General features: G+C 42.8%; 1 protein-coding gene across 1 annotated transcript; it reads left to right on the top strand.

The window, feature by feature from the left end:
* The first annotated feature begins 1,666 nt into the window (after positions 1-1,666).
* On the top strand, positions 1,667-2,632 carry LOC107105551 (olfactory receptor 14A16-like). Its single transcript, XM_015405547.1, has one exon. The coding sequence runs from the start codon at positions 1,667-1,669 to the stop codon at positions 2,630-2,632; it is 966 nt and encodes a 321-aa protein (XP_015261033.1).
* The last annotated feature ends 17,975 nt before the right edge of the window (positions 2,633-20,607 follow it).

The raw sequence follows: 20,607 nt of genomic DNA, 5'->3' as shown, positions 1-20,607 counted from the left end.
TGAAATGGTTTGTCAGGTCAGTTTGAGTTTTGAATTTTCAAGAGTAGCAGAGCTTTAGTGAAAGAAAAAAAGGGACAAGAGGTGGATGGAACTGGATGGTGATGAACACAGGGCTGAATCTGGGGGAACAATTGTAATTCAACAAATATCCATAGGAGACGGATGTGTGAGTTTGTTACAATACTTCGTGATGGAATGGGGTTTTCGTCCAAGAAAGCTTGTGCTAGAATAAAAATGCATTAACCTTTGTGGTGAGACAAGATTCCTGTTTATTTTATCAAATATCCATAATACTGATGCCCAGTTTTGGTGGGTAGACCAGATTGTCTCCCCCAACTGTATGATATGAGTTGAGAGGAAAGCACCATAAGTTCTCCATGTTGGAGGCAGTTCTTCTGAAGGCCAGTTGCTGGTGTGCAGCAGCAGTAGAGGAGGCTTTGTACCCCTGTTGTGGTGATCTGGACCATTTGGTTAGCCACTGTGGGAAACAAGACGCTGGCTAGATAGACCTTTGGTCTGATCCAGCAGGGCTGTTCTAATATTCATCTAGGAAAAAGACAGGAAAGGATGCATACACAATCTGTACATGCTAGAGTATGAGGATGGGTTCAAACAGGCTTTGACTAATACTGTGCAATAATAAGAGGGTCTTTGGAGCAGTGGATCACAGAGGAGAAAACTGTAATTTGACTTACAGGCATAAGACATTTTCAGGTATTGGTAACTCACTGAAATAATAATTCCACCACAATTATTCCACCATAATTATTCCAGCATAAGGAATTATCATTGTACATATTATCTGCAAATCATCATTGTTGTTTAAATAGATAGTTATGCTCATTCAAGTTTATGTGAATTTGTCCTGTATGGCACATGATACATTTGGAAAACCTATGTATACTTACTGAAAATAAACCCCATTGAACTCTGTGGGAATCATGAAATCATTTGCCTAGGAACAGTTCATTAGTGGTTCATCATGAAATTAGTGGTTCATTAGTGGTTCATTAGTGGTTCATCATGAAATCATAATTATTATTCTTCAGTGTTTATGGTACTAATCCATTCCAGGCATTATGTAATATGTTTTACTCTCTTTTGTGAAAGGGGTTTTTACATACATGTTTTAATAGGAACTTAATTTTTAAAAAAAATTACAGTGGAATCCCAAGAAGAGTTATACCCTTTTATGCCCATTAAAATCAGTGGATATAGAAGGATGTAACTCTATTTAGGTCTGTGCTGTTAAAATCTTAAGAAATAAACAGCAATGCAATAAAGTAAAGAAGGTTTTGGGGAGAATCCGGTAAATCAAAATGTAACATTTTTTAAAAAATTGGATAGCCCAGGCTTGCCCAGTACCATCAGATCTCAGAAGCTAAGTAGGATGGGCCTCAGTTAGTATTTGGATGGGAGTCATTCAGGCTGGCTCCGTCCCCTGCCTGCATTCTGATGCCAGGCATCAGGCTCTGTTGCTGCCCGTCTTTCTCGGAGTGGCAAATCAGCCCCCGGCGACCAGTGGCGTCGCCGGGTCTCCGGGAGCGTTGTTTTCTCAGTTTCTGAAAAAGGCTTACATACACATCCTCAAATGCTATCTCTACTGAGATCATCATTCTGACAGCACATTTTCTTTCCTCTTCACAGACTTTGTCCAAGTAATCAAATGGTGAACAAAACAACTGTGACAGAATTCGTCCTTCTGGGATTTGCCAGTCTTCAGGAACTACAGGTTCTATATGCTGTGGTCTTTCTCGCCATTTATTTAGTGGCCCTGATGGGAAACTTTCTCCTGATTGCAACTGTCGCCCAGAATCACCACCTCCACAGCCCCATGTATTTCTTCTTGGTCAACCTTTCCATTCTTGATGCCTGCTACATTTCAACTACAGTTCCCAAATCCACGGTCAATTCTTTGATGGGCAGCAAGCAGATTTCATTCTCTGGATGTGTCGCTCAGGTTTTCCTGGTGATTATGTTTGCAGGTTCTGAGCTGTTGCTTCTCACTGCCATGGCTTACGACCGCTATGCAGCCATCTGCCATCCTCTACGATACCAGCGGATCATGAACTGGAATGTTTGCCTCCAAATGGCAGCTGTGTCTTGGGTCACCTCTTTCATCCTTTCATTGGTACATACTGTGAACACATTTTCATTACAGTTCTGTCAGTCCAATGTTATTGAACAATATTTCTGTGATATCCCTCAGTTATTTAAGATATCTTGCAGTGATACAGCAACTGCTCAGAGTTTCGTTCTTGCCAATATACTTATCTTAGGCTCATTTTGCTTTACATTCATATTTGTTTCTTATGCTTACATCTTCTCTGCTGTGTTCAAGATTCAGTCAGCTCAGGGCAGGCAAAAAGCTTTCTCTACCTGCACTCCCCACTTGACAGTCTTTTGTTTGTTTTTCTTCACTGTTTCATTTTCATACATGAGGCCCAAAGCCTTGTCGTCTCCAACTGTGGATTTGTTGGCTGCTGTTCTGTACACAGTTTTGCCCCCAGTCATGAATCCCATCATCTATAGCTTGAGAAACAAAGACATCCAGTTGGCTCTGGGCAGAGCCATGACTAATTTCCCTTGCATTTCTTGGGTGGGCTTTGAAGAAATAAATGGGAAACACTGATGGCTTCCTATGTAAGATAACAACCTAGAATTCTACCTTCAACCCCAGTTGTCGATATGTATTTTAGTGTCTATGTAGAGTCACCCAATAATACAGTGAAATCTATTATTCATAACCTTATATTTATAATCATTTTATACTTATAATATACACACACTTGAAACTAATCAATGAGTGGAAAAGATAAAACACATGAATTTATGTAGGCTCCATTAAAATGAAGTGCAACAAAAAGATGATTACATACACTTTGGTTGCTGTTTTGTTGTCTGTTTCATAAGAATTAATGGTGTTGATAACATATAATGACTCCAGAAACTGGATTGTCCTTCCTCACACACACAAAAACTTAGAGCCTGAAGTTTCCATGGCCAAGAAATCACCACTCCCAAATTTCACATCAACCATCAAAATTTCACATCTTTATGCTAAGCACCTTATCAGCTCCAGGAAATCCTCTTACTGAATCTTGTTGAGGACAAAAGGCAGTATCTTGATGAGGACAAAAGGCCAGATCCCCCCTGACCACTGCTGGGGGATGGGGGGTAGGTTTGCCAGACCCAGTTTGGGAAACCTCTGGAGATTTGGGGATGGAGCCCAGGGAAGACAGAGACCTCTGTGGACCATAGATGGGCCATAGACTCCACCATCCAAAGCATCCATTTTCTCCAGAAGAACTGATCTCTGTAGTCTGGAGATCAGCTTGTTGAGAAATGGACTAATTTATGGTTTTATATCTGCTTACACATGCAACACATGGACTTTGCACACACCTGTATGTCATAGGCCTAGAGGAAGCTGTTTGCATCATCTACTGTGAGAGATTTCACATAGGGAACACTTGCCTGCATTTCATGTTAATTTAGCTTGCACACATTCAGCTCAAAGCCTTATGGGAAGAAGAAGCACATGTTAGCCATTGTGGACAGAGGCAACAACCAAGAAGAAGAAATTCCTCCATTGTTGAGGAAACTAGATGTCATGCAAAACATGGATGTTAGATCGTGCTAACAAAGACTCAGAGAGTGATTTCAGCAAGTGATTCAGCTTTAATAAAGGAACGAACAAGCACTCAAACGATTTCATAACCAGGACAACAAACATAGGGAGCTGGGCTCCTTTTAAACATTCCCGGGCTAACATAGCTACACCTACTATATACATAACAACCAATAAGATTGCAAGGATAAAGTCCAATGCAAACTCTTCCCGCTCGGGGAATAGCCGTTCTGTGATTGGTCACTGTTCTGAAGCGACCAATAGTCTGTTAGGGCTGTCGGAGCCTTGGCTGGCTCAAAGCTTAACATAGGAGGTGGATTAGGCGATTCACATAATAGTATCAGTACATAACAATGGACCTGATTTGCATCTGAATTGCCATTTCCTGTTGATGGTGCCTTGTCCGCCTGGTAAAACCAAGATTCATCTGCACATCAACGAGGGCACAGGAAGCCGAGACTTCACACCTGGCCAGATGGTGTTCCATGAGATAGAGTGTAGAGTTTCAAATATCGCCCAACCCATAGAATACCTGCCCCTTTCTACATGCACCAATGAGGGAGGTCATGAGATTGACTTGTAAGTAGGTGGGATTACAGTTTGCCAAGGTGCCACCCACCTGGAGATTCAACTATAAAAGTAAAGACCAAACGTTAGGCTTTTGCTAGTCACTTCTCCTCTCATCTACTCCTTTATACTTTGAATTCCTGTCTTGCTATTCAACAACCCTTTCTGTCTATTATGGAACTCTTTGGACTGCAGCCAAAGGGATCCACACACACACTTGACTGGCAGGTTCTGGAACAGTGTGATTTAGTTGAACCCCTAGGTTTTTTACTTTTCCAACCACTCCTATTTTTCATTACAACAGACTTCTAGAAACAGGCAAGCATGAACCGATTTTCCTGCCTACCTCCTAAAGTAAAAGAAACTATCTTGATATCTTTCTGTAACTCTAAAGGAACTTGATTGCATGCGAGAATGAGAGACTGATTTTGCGTGTATGTGATTTTGATATTGCTCAGTAAAAGGACTATTTGTTTTGGAAAAACAACCAGTCTCGTCTCCATCACTGGGACTCTGTGGGTAGACACAACCTCCGTAAACGTTGGCCAGAACTTCACGTTAAATTTAGTTAGCCATCTGCTGTAAATAAAGCAGTTGGCGTAACAAGCTGAAATTCCAGGGGATCCCCAGGTCCCACTCAGAGACTGGCATCCTTATAGTAGGAGGTAAAGTGGGGCTGCCAACCAATTCTGCTTTCTTTGCAGGATTATTCTGGATCTGAAATGGTATTATCTGCTCAGTGCCCAAAATTCCCAGGTGTCTCATGAGATTTCTAGGCACTTATGCTAGACAACCAACAACTGGAATGATTATATTGTTGTTGCTGCTGCTGTTGTTGTTGCTGTTGTTATTCACATCTGGGTTTTGGCCACTGTGTGACACAGAGTATAGGACTGGAAAGGCCATTGGTCTGATCCGTATGGACAAAAAAGAGAAAAGGGGGAAAAAACTGAACCTAAAACCTAGAATTCAGAACCTAAAAAGGTTAGTCAAGAATAGAAGAGGGCCAACTCTAAAAATCTAATTATGAAACATACAAAAATATACATGTATTTATTCAACACAAATTAAAATAACTAACAAGGGCCCATTCATATCTCATATACAAATATAAAAACATACAAGGGCTAATGAAATAGATCTAACGTGTTTTGGCCTTTACAGGCCTTTTTCAGAGGTCTAATACAAATAGAACATGCTGGCTGATATGTAAAAATATACATACAATCATACATATACAAAATATGGAATAAAGACCAGAAAACAATTGTTCCAATGTTTAACCACTGGGCAAAGAAAAGAAATACAAAAATACAAATGAAGCCTCCAGTGCAATCACATGTCAAGTAGTACTTCTCTCTGGTCAACCATACATTCTCCTGAAACTGAACAGCCAAATGTTCCCAATAAAATCTTCCTGATCCAACATGACTTCTCTTATGTTCTAATGTCAAAACATTTATGCTGGAATGAATTGTGTTAGTCTTTCAAGTGCTATTGGACTCCTGTTTAATTTTGCCCATTGGAAATTTATTCCAGACTGGTTTTTCATGAAGTACTCCTGCAGTCTACTGTGCAAAGTGGAGCTTGCAGGACTCTGCATTATGGATTAAACACTGGGGGAGAATCTGTGTTCAGGGGCAGGAGGGCCAAATTCATGTCGTGATATGTAACATTGGTGTCTGGCTTCCTACAACCTGTTGGGAGATGAACTTATTATTTGCTTTTATGTATTTGTGTATTTACTGAAGTGCACTCACACATCCATGGACTGTGCCTATTAACACCTGCAGGCTGAGGGAAAGCTGTTTGCATTCTTGCTTCACCTGGAAAGGACCCTGCCTGCATTTTATGCTAATGGGATTTGCACTCTCACAGCCCAGCTTGAGGAAGAAGGCTGCATCGCCGTTGTGGAAAGCACAAAACAACAGCTTTTTATGGTTGCAACCACCATTGATGAACTGTTAGTGAACACGTAACCCTGATATCTGGTTTGCATCTAAAGGGATAGTTTCCTGACAAATGGGTACTTTATTGCTTGGGACCAAGCAAGATTCATCTGCACTTCAATGGTTGCCCTGGTACCCAGCTTCACACCTTGACCAGATGCATTCCTTGAGTTAAAGGTTTAGATTTCAATATTGCCCACTCCTTCTAGTTAGATACGTCACTAAGGTATAGCCAATAATGTTAGTTCTTGGGACGGACCACAGGTAGGTGGGACCATGGAGGATGGCGCAGATTCCAGCCCCCAAGGACCCCCCCTATAAAAAGCGAGGTTCAACAGTTTGAACCCTGCTAGCCATCTTTTCTCCTTAGATATTTACTCACAGTCTTGCTATATAAGTAATCTTTTGTTCTTACTTGGTCTTTTGGACTGCAGCCAAGAGATCCACAACTGTTGGCAGGTTTCAACTGTGTGAACTTAGATTCTCTTTAGTTATCTTATTCTCATTCCTGTATTCTTCGTTGGGAAGGTCAATCTTCGGATCAGATAAGTATTTGCTGTTTCCCTCCCCATCCATTTAGTGTAAAAGTGATTCTTTTCTATTCCTGTAACACTGAGGATCTTGTGTGATTGTGTGTGAGATTCTGTTTTTGTCTGTATGCGAACCAAATATTCAGTAAAAATAACAACTTGATTTTAAGATACAAGTCTCGTCTCTCTATATTACTGGGAAAATTCTCGGGGTGGAATTGGACCTTTGTATACACAGGCAAGGACCCAAAAAAGATTTTAATCTGGCCTCTGTTGTAGATAAAACAGTTTGGCTAACAAACCTGACTGTTGTTGAGATAGATGTCAAGTGCAAGGGAACACATTTCCAGAGCACATGGGGCCATGATTTAAATTGGTACCACAGAATGGGGGGGTAGTTCAAACTTCCCCCACAATGTATTCCTGACCTCAAACACACCTAGGAGGCATTATTTACTATGTTGGGTTGGGGCTGTGCATGTATAGATGAAGCTTATTATGATGTCTGAATGAAGGTATAGTATATTTTCAGTTTAATTCCTTCACTCTAGTTCTTTTTACCACATTACTTTCTCACTTCACTACACTGACTAATAATTCTAGGAATGTAGTATGACTTGAAAAACCCTAATATCTTGTTGTTGTTCAGTCGCACAGTCAAGATTGATTTTCGCAACCCCATGGAGCACCTTACGCCAGACCCTCCTGTCCTCCTCCGCCCTCTGGAGTCCACTCAATTCCATGTTCATTGCATCGATAACTGTTCAGTGATTGCATTTGTTCACCCAAAGGGGAAAAGAGCAAAAAGAAAAACATGATGGAGTAATCTGTTATTCATTGCAACAGAGGAACAGAGGAGTTGCAGATGTTTCTGAAGCCATGGTTTGGAGCCCCAATGCTGTTCTGCTAGTGAAAAAGGACAGAGTAATTCCCTTGGACTACTTCAAAAGGCTACAGATCATGGGAACTTCATGGGAGGAAAGGCCACATGGGATGGGGCTTTAGAAAGTTGTCTGGAGCTGACTCATTTTTTTCATTCCCAAGAAAACAGGGCACTGTATTTCCATGTTTGCAGGGCCTGCTCTTTGCATTTTGCGTTTTCATTTTTCCCTTCCCTGCTACTTTTTTCTTTCCCCTCCCTGAACACTCCCATATCCTGTCTTCTTTTCCTGACAGTGGTGCTGAGAGGGCCATTCTTTTGAATGAAAGTGCATGCTCTTGCTTGAATATTCCTGAAATACAGGGGTGCTGGATTTAATATTAAAGCATGCATTCCTATCTAATGGAGTGCCCCCATAACAACATTAATTCCAGATACTAAAATCCCCGAACTTTACTGCTTACATCCACCAGATATGAGAAGAACATTGGAGCTACTTAAAATCTCTAAAGTGCAAACTGAGTCAACTGTTCTCTGTATGCTTTCACTTCCCAAGTGTGTTGGTTGCATGGGAGTAAGGCTCCCAGAACACAAACCATATATGTATCAATTAAATTCTGCCCCATGGTATCAACTGCTTACTGACAGTTAGCGAGGCATATTTTTGACTCAAAAAGAAATGGGTGAAGTGCCAGTGGTGGACTAAGATATGTGGATGACTGGAAGGTACATAATGCTGCACAGTGGCTGAAAACAGATTGCATCTGGACCTCAAAGAACTACATAAAAAAAGGGTAAGTTGCTTATATAAATCTAACAACAAGAATAACCAGATGGACTGTTTTGCTGATCCACACCTTTCAAAAGTGCAGCTATACTTGGGAAGTTTATTCCTTCCATATCAACTTTTTTTTCTTACTTTCTTAGTACTGTTCTATCCTCTGGCACAAGGATCTTTACATGAGTTGAATGTATCACTTCCACCGATGGAAAAGACACCTTGCTTCAGAAGGGGGCTGCATCCATGACTAAAACTTTGGGTTAAACCTGAGGTTTTTCTGGCTGATTTCAGATGATTATCTGGACTAGAGGTACGATTCTTAGGGTGAAGATGCACCTCACTCCATCACAGTCATAGCATATTAATAATGTGGGAGCTGCACAAAGAATGCCCTGGAGTGCCAGATTGCATAATCTTTGCTTTAAAAAAAAACTGAGGGAGAAGATTCGCACCATTTAATTTTCTGCACAGCAAGACATAGAACTTGTCCCTATATTTCATATGAAGAAGTTAAAATTTAAAGTAAACATTGATTCTTAATAATGATAAGAAGGACTTGGCTTTCGGGAGCGCTCTGTGTCATTTCATATCTTACACTGACCTCTCCGGTGCTCAATAAGTTCGCAAAAATCTCTGGGGACTAATCTTATGGGCACGCAAAGCATATACATTAACTGCTGCCCTCAAACAGCAGCTCATTCTTGGCATTCTTGACAGGCTTATCTCCAAGAGAATAGGATGAACAGACAAGTTCAACCACATGGATGATAGAAAGAAACATATAGTTCTGAAGGGATGGAGGAAAGCTTACATCTGGACATAAAAAACTGCATCCATAAAGAATGATGGTAAGTTAGTAAGTTATTTGATCTAGTGATCATTGCAGGATTTATTCCGGACCTCTTTTTGTTTAGTAAGTGGCATGTCTTCTGCCAAACCCACCTCAACCCTTGGTGGCAAGGGCTTCTGGCAGTTGCCAAGATCTGTGCAAGCAGCTCACTGCCAGTCCATCGACCATCAGCAGTCCTAAGCAGGTCTACTGAGAATCCTACTCAGGTCAGTTGAAAAGGGCTTACTCCCACTGTAGTGTGTACTTTATATTTATCTCACCTATGGCTACCTCAAGCAACTTTCATGAGAAAATGTCTGTTGGTTGACACCCATGTCATTTGCATAAGAAAGGTTTCCTTATTTTTTTCCCTATATAAAGGCTGAATTATCTCCCCCATACACACACAGGCACCAGTTTCAATTTCCATATTGGTATGCATGTCCTGTATTAGTTTCTGTACTGGGGCATACACAGCATTCATATTCTTTCTGCTACACTCCTGCAGAGTGCAGGGGGTTGGACTAGATGGTCTGCAAGGTCCCTTCCAACTCTAACATTCTATGATTTTATGGAATGACATCTCTTTCAGTCATACTTTTTCTAATGGTGATGTTTCCCACTATGTTTCAGTTTCTTTCATTAGTCCATTACATTCCATTCTTTTAGCCACAGAAGCCCTGTACACACATGAGTCCTCCATGCATTGCATGAATGCACAGAGAGGGAGAGCAGGCAGGAGGGCGCTGACCCCTTCCCACCAGCTCATGAGCACCTACGTAGAGAGAAATTGTCTGCACATATGCTCTCTTCTTATGATCAGCAACATTAGGAAAGCAGGGTTTCCAATTATGGGGATGGAATGCACATGTGGACAGCTCCCCTAGATATTTGCACCATGCAGATGACCCAGTAATTGGCAATAAATGGAAGGGTTGTGTGTAAAGGGCTAGATTCTCTCATTGTTGAAAGCCAGCAAGGTGTGGTGGTTAGAATGTCAGACTAGGAACAGGGCAGGCTCTTTACATATTTGTTCAGCAGTTCTACCTAAACCAGGACCACTTTGAGGGAGATTATGGGATGTAGGTGCTACTGTGGAGTTCAGCGTTAATGAGATTGTTCTTGCACATTAAAAACAGGAACTAAATGATGGGACTGGAAATATGCTCATCCAAATCCAATTCTATGAGACCAGTTAAAACCCTTACTATAAAAGACTGTGATTTTGACAGTTTTCCTTCTTTTTAAAATATGAGTTTTATAAAGGTTTTTCTGCATGAAATAAAATAGGAGGAAAGGAACAAGGTAGGATAAAGTAACACAAGAAAAAATAGAAACTAAACAGCAGACTAATTAACACAACTGAGAGCAGGAAAAAAGGAATAGTATCTGATTTTCTCTGCTACAGGAGTCCATATATTTACTTATTAAACCCTTAGTCCAAAGTCAGACCAAGGAAAATATATCACATTCTATGTAAACTTATTAATTTGCTTTTTAGTTTTCAAACCCATAAATCATCAGTTCATTTTTTCCCCTTTTTACACAAGAATTCCATGTAAACCATCTCTTTACATGCAGATATAAATTTAAGTTAAGTCTTTTCTTTTATCAAAAAATGTAAGTTTGCCAGCTATGCAAGCTCCATCACCTTGACTAGCCATTCCTCTATCGTAGGCAAGGCAGTTTCCCTTCATCAAGGATTATACAACATGCTACTCAGTCATGCCACTAGTGGTCACTGCTAGGCAATCAGAAACATATGCAAGCTTTCAGGATTTGGCAAGGTGGTAATTCTTACAGTTTCCCATATGTGCTTCCCCCCCCCCCCCCCTTCAAGGATTATACATCATGAAACAGAGTCAAATATGTCCAACAAAACCACTGTGTTCGATTTTCTGCTCCTGGAATTCTCACAGATTCGGGAACGGCAGTTTCTACACTTCATTGCTTTTCTGATGGTGTACTTGGCCACGGTGACAGGGAACCTCCTCGTCATCTTTTCAATAGCTTTAGACCACCACCTGCACACCCCCATGTACTTCTTATTGATGAACTTGGCCATGCAGGACCTTGGTCAAATTTCAGTCTCTGTCCCCAAATCCATGATCAATTCCCTCCTGAATACCAGGCACATTTCTTATTCAGGATGCATTGCTCAAGTCTTCTTCTTTCATTCCTTTGCAATATCCAATTACTGCATCCTCACAGTCATGGCGTATGACCGGTATGTGGCCATTTGCAATCCATTACATTATGAGATAATAATAAATAGGCGTGTCTGCAATGAAATGATTACTGGTGTATGGATCGCTGGTTTTCTGTATGCTGGATGGCACACCAGTGGGACTTTTGCAACCCATTTCTGCTCTAACATTGTCAATCAATTTTTTTGTGAAATTCCACAGCTAATAAAATTGACTTGTTCTGAACTAAATCTAATTGAAACAACAGCTATTGGGATTGGAGTTTTCCTTGGGCTGGGCTGTTTTGTCTATATCCTTGTAACTTACTTTCACATTTTCACCACTGTATTAAGACTGCCTTCTACAAAGGGACGTCAAAAGGCTTTCTCCACTTGCATTCCCCATCTCATTGTCTGCTCCACATTTTTATTCACTGTATGTTTTGCCTATCTGAAGCCTGTGTCTAACACTCCATCACAGCTGGATTTGATATTTGCTGTAATGTATTCCCTGGCTCCACCCATGCTGAATCCAGTAATTTACAGCATAAGAAACAAGGAGATCAAAAAAGCCATGGCAAAAGTTTTAGGTTTTAGGACCTTGGCAACAAATACATGATCCAGTTGCTATTGTACAGTTTTGTTTGTTTGCTTGCTTGCTTTCACAATAAAACTCACATTGAAATACATAGCCAGTGTGTACTCAATGTGCATTGCTTATTTCAGTCTTCATAATATTCACATAACATTTTTGTGTTGTTTTTATGACTGTTAATGTTGTTTTAATTCAATTATATTGTATTTACCTTTGCTATAAGCTGACCTGAGCCCTGCTTGCAGGGAAAAGAGGCCGATAAATGGAATATAATAAATGAATAATATCATTATGTCATATAATATTCTCCATGGTGCTCTGTAATGAACATTAACATGTGCTAGACTGAAACCCTGCAAATGATATTTTAATTAAAATAAATTTTATTTAATGCCTTCTCAAAGCACAATACCACTAATATGAGAAAAAGGTTGATAGAAATACACGGTTTGTTGACAGCATGTGGGGAAACATAAGAGAGGCGCTCAGACACATCATCAAAGGCTCTAGCAGTGCAGTTGTTGTGACTATTTAAAATTGCTCATGATATCCAGACTAATGAAATAAAGAAGCAGCTAGATGAAAAGACTTAATTAAACTTCACAAACACAGTGACAGTTGAACATGGAGCTGCAAGAAGTGCAAAATGTGGTAAACTATCTTTTTCCTTTAAAATGTGGTTTCTGAGGATCAACTAAACAAAAGTGAACAACTTTGGGTTAAGAGGAGTTGACAAGGGGGTAAGGGAAGGACAAAATTATCTTGGTATCTAAAGGTGTTTACTAGTGATAGGGAATATCTAGACTCAGTCCAAATCCCCCCACCAGATTTGAGGGGTCTATTTTGACCCTTCTTCTAAGAGTTTGAAAGCCACAGACTCTGAAATGGGACCAAAAAGGTTTTTAAAACTTTTTGGCCAATGCCTATTCCTAATGCTATACTATCATGTGATCTACAATTCCCATGATGCCTAGATGCTTTGAATGCACCATGCAGGGGGGAAAATGCATCTTCTTGACCTGTACCCTTTTAATAATAATTAGGGATGTGCATTCGGTTTGGATGAACTAGAAAGAATGAATATTATTCGGCTTGCCTAAAGGCGAATCAGATTCCCAAATCTGATTCGACTGGCCGAACAAGCATTCCCTGAATGGATGACGTATATTTGGCATCCATTTGGGGAATCCCTTTGCTGGGCCAGAAGAAGAGCAGGTCAGGGAAGGTGGGGGCTCTTTCCGAGCCTTCAGGTAGGGAAGGCTCAGGGAGGCATTTAAAAGGGAAGGCTGGGGGGCACTTTCCAGACCTTCCCCAGCTTGCCACATCAGCGGGAGGGCTGGGGAAAGCTCAGGGAAGTATTTAAATGCCTCCCCAATCCTTTCAGGGCCCTCCCTGGGTCACCCGCCTCAGAGGGTGGACCAAGAAAGGTGGAGAGGCTCACACCAAGCCTTCCCCAACTTGCCAGCTTTGACAGGCGGGCCAGGAGAGGCAGGTCAGGCTAGCTTGGGGGCAGAGGGTCTTCTCTTTAGTGAAGGGAGCGTGCCATTTTGCAGTGCAACTCGGGGGGATTTAAACTTTAAATTTTGAGTTGTGCCACCAAGGTGGCACGCTCCCTTCATTGAAGGGAAGATTGGAAGGAGTATCTTTGGCACTGTGATCCATACATTCTATACTGACTACTGATTTTTCAATATCAAACATTACTGAATAGAATACATTGGAGTCTTGTTTCTTCTTCATCCCCCTTTATCTTAAATGCTCTGTCTTAATTGCTGCTGTAGTTATGTCACCAAGTATTAGTTTTCCATCCTCAGAATGGAAATAGCCCAATGGATAAGGAACATTAGAGAAGGTCAGATTCAATTCTTCTTCATCATCTTTTTAAATGAATATATTCTTTTGCTGATGCCATTCCATAGAGATTTTTCTGGGGTGTTGTGCAATGTTCACTTCTAATTTCTGTCAAATCATAATAAAAAAAAAGTTGTGCCAATGAGACAGAGCTTAATTGATGTTGGCAACTTTCTCCCGCTAGGTCACCTCACTAAAGGATGTCAAGGGATGCTGAAGTCTTTTTCCCTTCTGTATTATTATTTTTCCTATTTTTTGTAAGTCTTGTCTTTCCCCCTCCTGCTCATTCCTTGGTAAAGTAAATCTGCAGTGGTGTCCAGGCAGGGATCCAACAAGATATATGTGTAAAACGATATTCAGAAAACAATTTCACTCACCACCACGACGAAAGTCTTGCATGAAACACTGAAGAACTTGCCGTTCACTAGCTCTTTGCACCTTAGTAGGCAGAGGCCTCTTTACCCAATGAATAACACTGAACAGATTGCATTGCTTTCTATGCCTGCACAGTCAGCAGCATTTATTTGAGAACTGATCGCAAGAACTAATTGCAAGATTGCCTGAGTTGATGGATAGACACCAAAGACACATACGGACACTAAGTAGTAAATCTGAACTAAAACTCATTGTTGTTGTTGTTTTTCTTCATTTTACTCTTTGTCATTTTAAAAATTGGGCTTTTTGGCTGCAACAGACAGGGCGTGCTGCAAACAATTGATGACCTCGTGTGATAATGGTTGGTAATCATGCTATGGATCCATTTGGGTGCCTCTGAACTGTCTGCCAATCCACTCACTCAAAACTAAAGAACAGGGCATAGTTAGTTATGGGCTGTCCTGTTTTTGTTTTTAGCACTAATAACATCTGAAAAGAAATTCCAGTTACAATTTTTGAACAATGCTATTTTACTTGGGGGATAGTGATTTGTTTTGGTCATTTGCCTAGTTTTTGACATTTAAAAAGGTTCTGTGAAGTGCTATTTATTCAGGATTGAAGAGGTCGACAGGGCTACAAGGCACCCTTGGAGTGCGAGCTTTGGTGTCTTTCAGCACTAGTTTCAAATGTTCTCTTTTCTTATTTTTTGATGCTTTGTTAGGACATTCTGAGGGGCAAACATAATTTTTATGCACAAATTAAAATCCATAGCTCCTGTACCCGAGATTCCCTCAGGACTGTCCTAAGGGTTTTTGGTACCCTAGGCAAATTGTGCCTCCCCTGCAACAATATAGAGAAAAATTAGAAGTTTGGTGACAACATATATATGTGTGTGTGTGTGTGTGTGTGTGTGTGTGTAAAGACAAGAGATTCATTTCTTCCTATTTGATGCCTGGTACCCCAGACAACCACCTAATTCACTTACCAATATGGTCAGGCCTGCCCAAGATCCCCTGGAACAAATGTCACAAACAAACAAATACCTTTATTGGCATAAAATATTAAACAGTTGCCATACGGTAAAACAATCCTATAAAATTTGTGAAAAATAGATAACTTCTAAAGCATTACAAAGGTATGTCTATTTGTATGAACTTAAATTATAGCAATATAAATTTTTTTCCAACCGCAAAACCTAGAATTAAATTATACAAACTCATTGAACTCAATTAGAATGATCAGGGACATTTTTCCATTTTATAAGACCATAAAAGAACTTGGCAGTCAATTCAATAATCTCTGAATCTTGAGAAGTAAGGAGGTAGTGTAGCTTGCTTCCGTCCGGTTGGCATGCCACCTTGCTAAGGGGGACTTCCAGAAATTTCGTTCGAATGTCATTTAGCAAATTACAACGTAGAAGTACATGCTCAACTGTTTCTATTTCTCTCTTATTGCATCCACATTATCTAATTGCATAAGGGATTTTCTTATACCTCCCCTCAAGAATAGCAGAGGGGAGAACATTAAACCCTGCTAGCATATAAGCTCTGCAAAATTGCGGTGATATCAGGGAGATAAAATATTGTGGTGGAGCACCAGATAGCGGATAAACCCATCTAAATGAGGAGCACATAACGGAAGCAAGAGCTCTGAGCTCTTGGAGTTTTATATCAATAAGTCTCTGCTTAAGCAGAATAAAAACCTCCGGCTCTGTTAGTGACAAAATCGTTCAGATTAAAACCAATAGAATTAATTTTCTTTTCAATAGCCGAGAGCCAGGCAGAGGGATGGGAATCTTTCAACATATAGGCAACAAGGCTATTATGAGTGCATCTAAAATGCAAATGCAACCAAAATCTAAAGGTCCACGCCTTTGTCTCCAACCTTCTCTGATTAAGCTCCAAACAAATAGCAGCGTAGGAGATGCACGAAGGCAACCCCAGAATTTTCCTCAGAAATTTGGATTGCAGTTTGGAACAAATGTCCTCCAGCTCTACAGGTCTGATTTGAATGACCTGAATTAAGTTCAGAATGTCTAATCAATAGTGACTCCTAGCTTCCAAAAAAACCCCAAGAAGATCAGAGCAATGGTATACATGCCTTGCCCTAGTAGACCTTGACCTTGTCTGACTAATTTGAAGAACTGAGCTATCATAATAGATTCCATGTGAGGAACAAAACTATGGTCGGGAATTAAAAATTATAAAAGGCAAGTTCAAGGTTTGAGGAGGGCACAGGAAGAATGGCTAAGGCCAATTCTCTTATGAACAGCAGGTCAATTCCATATTACAGATGCACAGCTCAACTTTTCTTTCACTGTTAAACTAACAATGGTAATATATTATTGGTGCCCTGCTATTTGTAATCCCTGATAACATGAGACAGTTATGCAAAAAGGAACCTGCATTCAGATGACAGTAACTGTGTGAATGAAAGGTTTGTTGATTGCTACACTGCGTACTTTGGCACTGATTTCACCACCTTTTGCTCAAATGTGGTCAAATCCATTCTTCTCTGAATTCCACATTAATTGAAGTTCTCCTGCTCTGATATGTATGAGGTACACATATAGCTAACTAGATAATTTCAGAGCAAGAAAGCCTTACTAACTCTGGGATTTTATTAAAGAATAGATTTACTTTTTTAGAGAAGAAGTTAACTGAAAAAATGTCAACACAGTTGTAATATGGCATAAAGTATACCACTAATCCATGAAATCACTACCACCTGACTGCACGCTCCTTTGTGAATAATTGTTACATATTGCACAGGACTGCAGATAGCAACATAATCCGGCCCCACACGAGACAGCCCAAGCGTGCCTCGTGGGGGCCACATTTGCCTCCTCATGAGGAGGAGTAGGCAGGCAGGCTACGGTGGAGCGTCAGCTCCAATAGGGGGAGCGGAGCCTGACAGCCTTAATAGACTTGCTCCGCTCTCCCCCCAGCCAGTAGCTCGCCTCGTGCTCGGGCTTGACAGCTTGAGTGGAGCTCCGAGCATGATAGCTTCTGTATCTTCGGGCTCACCTTGAGCCTGAGGCAGCAGGAGAGTTTAGTGTGACAACGAAGCTTTTTGTGGGCTGTCTGGCTGTGCCGCATGGTTTTTAAAGGGCCCCGGTTCAGTCGGCTCGGCTCGTGGCTGCACGTCGGAGCTTCTGAGGGCGGGAAGTGTCGGGCTGGGCTGGCGGGGATTCCCCCCCCCGGAGGCAGGGTGAAGTGCGCTTGCCTTCCGGCGACGAGCCCTCAGCTCAGTTTGGGCCCGGGAGCAGTCAGCCGCATTGGCGGCTGGGCAGGCGGGCTGAAGAACAGCGAGCGGGCGACGCGGCCTGGAAGCAGCTGGGGCTGTGCTTGCAGAGAGCATTGGGCAGAGAGCGTTGGGCCCGTCTTTGACTGTTTGGAAGGGCTGTGGTGGGCAGCGCAGCGCAGAGCAGCCCTTGGCGGGCTGCTCCACCATGTTAAGGAAAAATTACACAACCCTGCCACCCACCCCACTGGCCTGCTTTCAGCCCCTGTCCTTGTTGATATAGGCGGTTGGTGACTTGGGTGGTGTCATTCCCCCCTCCCTTTTTTCTATTTGCTTTTAGGGAGTCGAGCAGCCATTTTGAGGACCAATCTTAAGCCTGATCCCTGTTGCTGGGTAGGGGGCATTTCGGAGTCGGCCATCTTAAGGTGTTGTAGGTGGCCATTTGGGGTGGTACATTTGGGTTACCAGGCTGCCATTTGATAATTAATTACTATAATGGCTTCTAAGAAAGGAAAAGGAGGGGTGAAGGGAAAAGGGCCTGCGCCTAAGAGGCCCACGCCGGCTCCACCCCCCGAAACTGTGCCTTCATCATCTGATGATGAGGACAAGAGGGCAGAGCAGTGTGCAATTTTGGATAGGCTTGCTGCTTTGGAGCAAGCCAAGTCTGCTGTGGTTCCCGCCCCCCATCAAGTGGTTCCGGTGCCGGACCGCAGGCAACAACAACGGGCTGAGAGAAAGAAGTTTAGGGATGAGATCGTTAACCAACTTTCTTGGTCTGGGGCTGTTGTGCCTGATGATGGGTGTGATACTGGGGCGTCTGGAGTGGCTGTAGGTGAGGCGGATTCCATGCCAGTGGAAGTGGTGGAGCATGTCCAGCCTGGTCCTAGTGGTACGTGGGATCTGGCACTTCAAATGAGGTTGATGTGGCCATGGGGCCGTGGGGTCAAGGTGCTGGATCTGGGGCATCGTCTGCCTCACATACCGGCACTGCAAAAAGCTCTGGTGATAATACACAGTCCTGGGCTTGGGGCCCTCCTGCACAAGCTATGCAGTCCCCTTGGGGGTCTGTTCCAACTGGCCCTTGGGGTAATATAGGGTGTACCCCCCTGTGGGTGAACCCTTACACTGCTGTGTCTGCATCAGCTATGCCTTTCGGTGATACCGCCTTGCCGTTGGGCGATCACCTTTTACCTGCAACAAAAGAAAAAATATCTAAAGGTGAGTTCATCGACCTCTTTAGCCTTCTCTACCGGGATTTAAAGAAGAAGGATAAAGAGGAGATGGATGACAAGGAAAAGGAGATACTTAGGAGGAAGAAGATCGATAGGACCTGGGCCAATTGGCAGGCTGGATATTTAATTTATGCCGGTGTGTTGTCCCGGTCTCAGCCTTTGAGGTCACCATGCGTTGTCCCAGTACCTGGACATAATTTATAAGGCCTATACGGGCTTTCCGGGCCCGGCATGGCTTAAATATGATGAGGAGTTCCGGATGAGGGCTGCTATGAATTCCATGCTTCAAATTATGTCCACGCCTGACTTAGCGGCTGTTGAACGCTCACATAGTGGCCACATCGTGCAGCGTTTACAGGGGGCCAATACTTCCCATGGTGTCACAGGGCAGGCGGTTCAACCCCGCTTGCTCTGTTTTTGGGTACCGGGGGGTATGTGACAGGAAGCCCCCACTTCTTCCAATCTTGTCCACAAAGAAGGCCTGGCAGGAATCAGAGGCAGAGAGGAAGGGGCGGTTCATCCTCCTCCGCTAGTAAAAGGCCCCAGTCCAATAAGCCTGACGGCTCTTGAAGCATGGCTGCGGGAGTACCCTAAAGTAGAGGACGGAGTTTACTTATTAGAAGGTTTCACATTTGGTTTTCAAATCCCCTTACAGGGAGTTAGGGCCCCGTTTATGGCCTCTAATCTTAAATCAGTTAAGGGCATGGAGTCGGTGGTGAGAAAAAAGATTGACAAGGAATTGGAAGAGGGACGGGTTCTGGGCCCATTTGCTGCACCACCGATCCCTAATTTGAGAGTTTCACCTCTGGGGATTGTGCCTAAAAAAGCACCTGGTGAATTTTGTTTAATTCACCACCTTTCATATCCCCGAGGTGATTCAGTTAATGATGCCATTCCTGATGATCTGTGCACGGTGAGGTACACCTCCTTTGACCAGGCGGTATGGATCGTGCGGCGCTGTGGTCGAGGGGCAGAGTTGGCGAAGTGCGATATTAAGTCAGCATTTTGCCTCCTCCCCGTGCATCCAGATGAATTTGAGCTGCTGGGTTTCTCTTTTGATGGCCAGTTCTTCATGGACAGGGCTTTGCCCATGGGATGTTCTGTGTCATGCGCCGCATTTGAGCGCTAAAGTACATTCCTGGAATGGGCTTTACGAGCCAAGACGGGCCTTCAGGATGTTGCACACTATTTAGATGATTTTCTTTTTGTGGGTCCTCAAGGAACAGGTAGATGTGCCCAGCTCCTACAAGGGTTTCAGAATTTGGCCACGGAGCTGGGGGTTCCTTTGGCCCATGAAAAGACTGAAGGCCCTGTGCAGAGGTTGGTTTTTCTGGGCGTGGAACTGGATACAGTGGCCCAGACATCTCGACTGCCAATGGAAAAAATCACAGCCCTGAGGGATCGCATTTTTGAATTTCTTTCTCTGAGGAAGGCCTCACTGAGGGATATCCAGCAGCTAGTGGGGCACCTTAACTTCGCATGTAAAGTGGTCGCCCCTGGTCAGGCCCTCTTGCGCAGGCTGTGTGATGCCATGGCTGGGCTTTGGCAGCCACACCACAGGGTGCGTGTGAACTGTGCAATGAAGGATGACCTCCTGGTTTGGCAGGAATTTTTGATTTCCTTTAATGAAGTCTCTTTTTGGCGGGAGGACTTAAAGCTCGAAGCAGAGCTGCAGGTCATGTCAGATGCCGCAGGGTCCCAGGGCTTTGGAGTTTATTTTCGCGGGCACTGGTGCGCTGCGGACTGGCCTGAGGACTGTGAGTTTACTAGAGACCTGACATACCTGGCGTTCTTCCCCATTTTAGTGGCGGTTTGGCTGTGGGGGAATGAGTTGGCGAATCACACGGTGCACTTTTGGTGCGATAATTTGGCAGTGGTACACGTCATCAATTCCCTCACATCTAAATCACCACGGGTAATGTGCCTGGTTCGAGCCTTTACACTGCGATGCCTGCGGCT

This window comes from Gekko japonicus, unplaced genomic scaffold, assembly GCF_001447785.1.
Source record: "Gekko japonicus isolate JY-2015 unplaced genomic scaffold, Gekko_japonicus_V1.1 scaffold2643, whole genome shotgun sequence".
Classification (NCBI taxonomy): domain Eukaryota; kingdom Metazoa; phylum Chordata; class Lepidosauria; order Squamata; family Gekkonidae; genus Gekko; species Gekko japonicus.
This window is presented reverse-complemented; position numbering and strand designations above follow the sequence as displayed.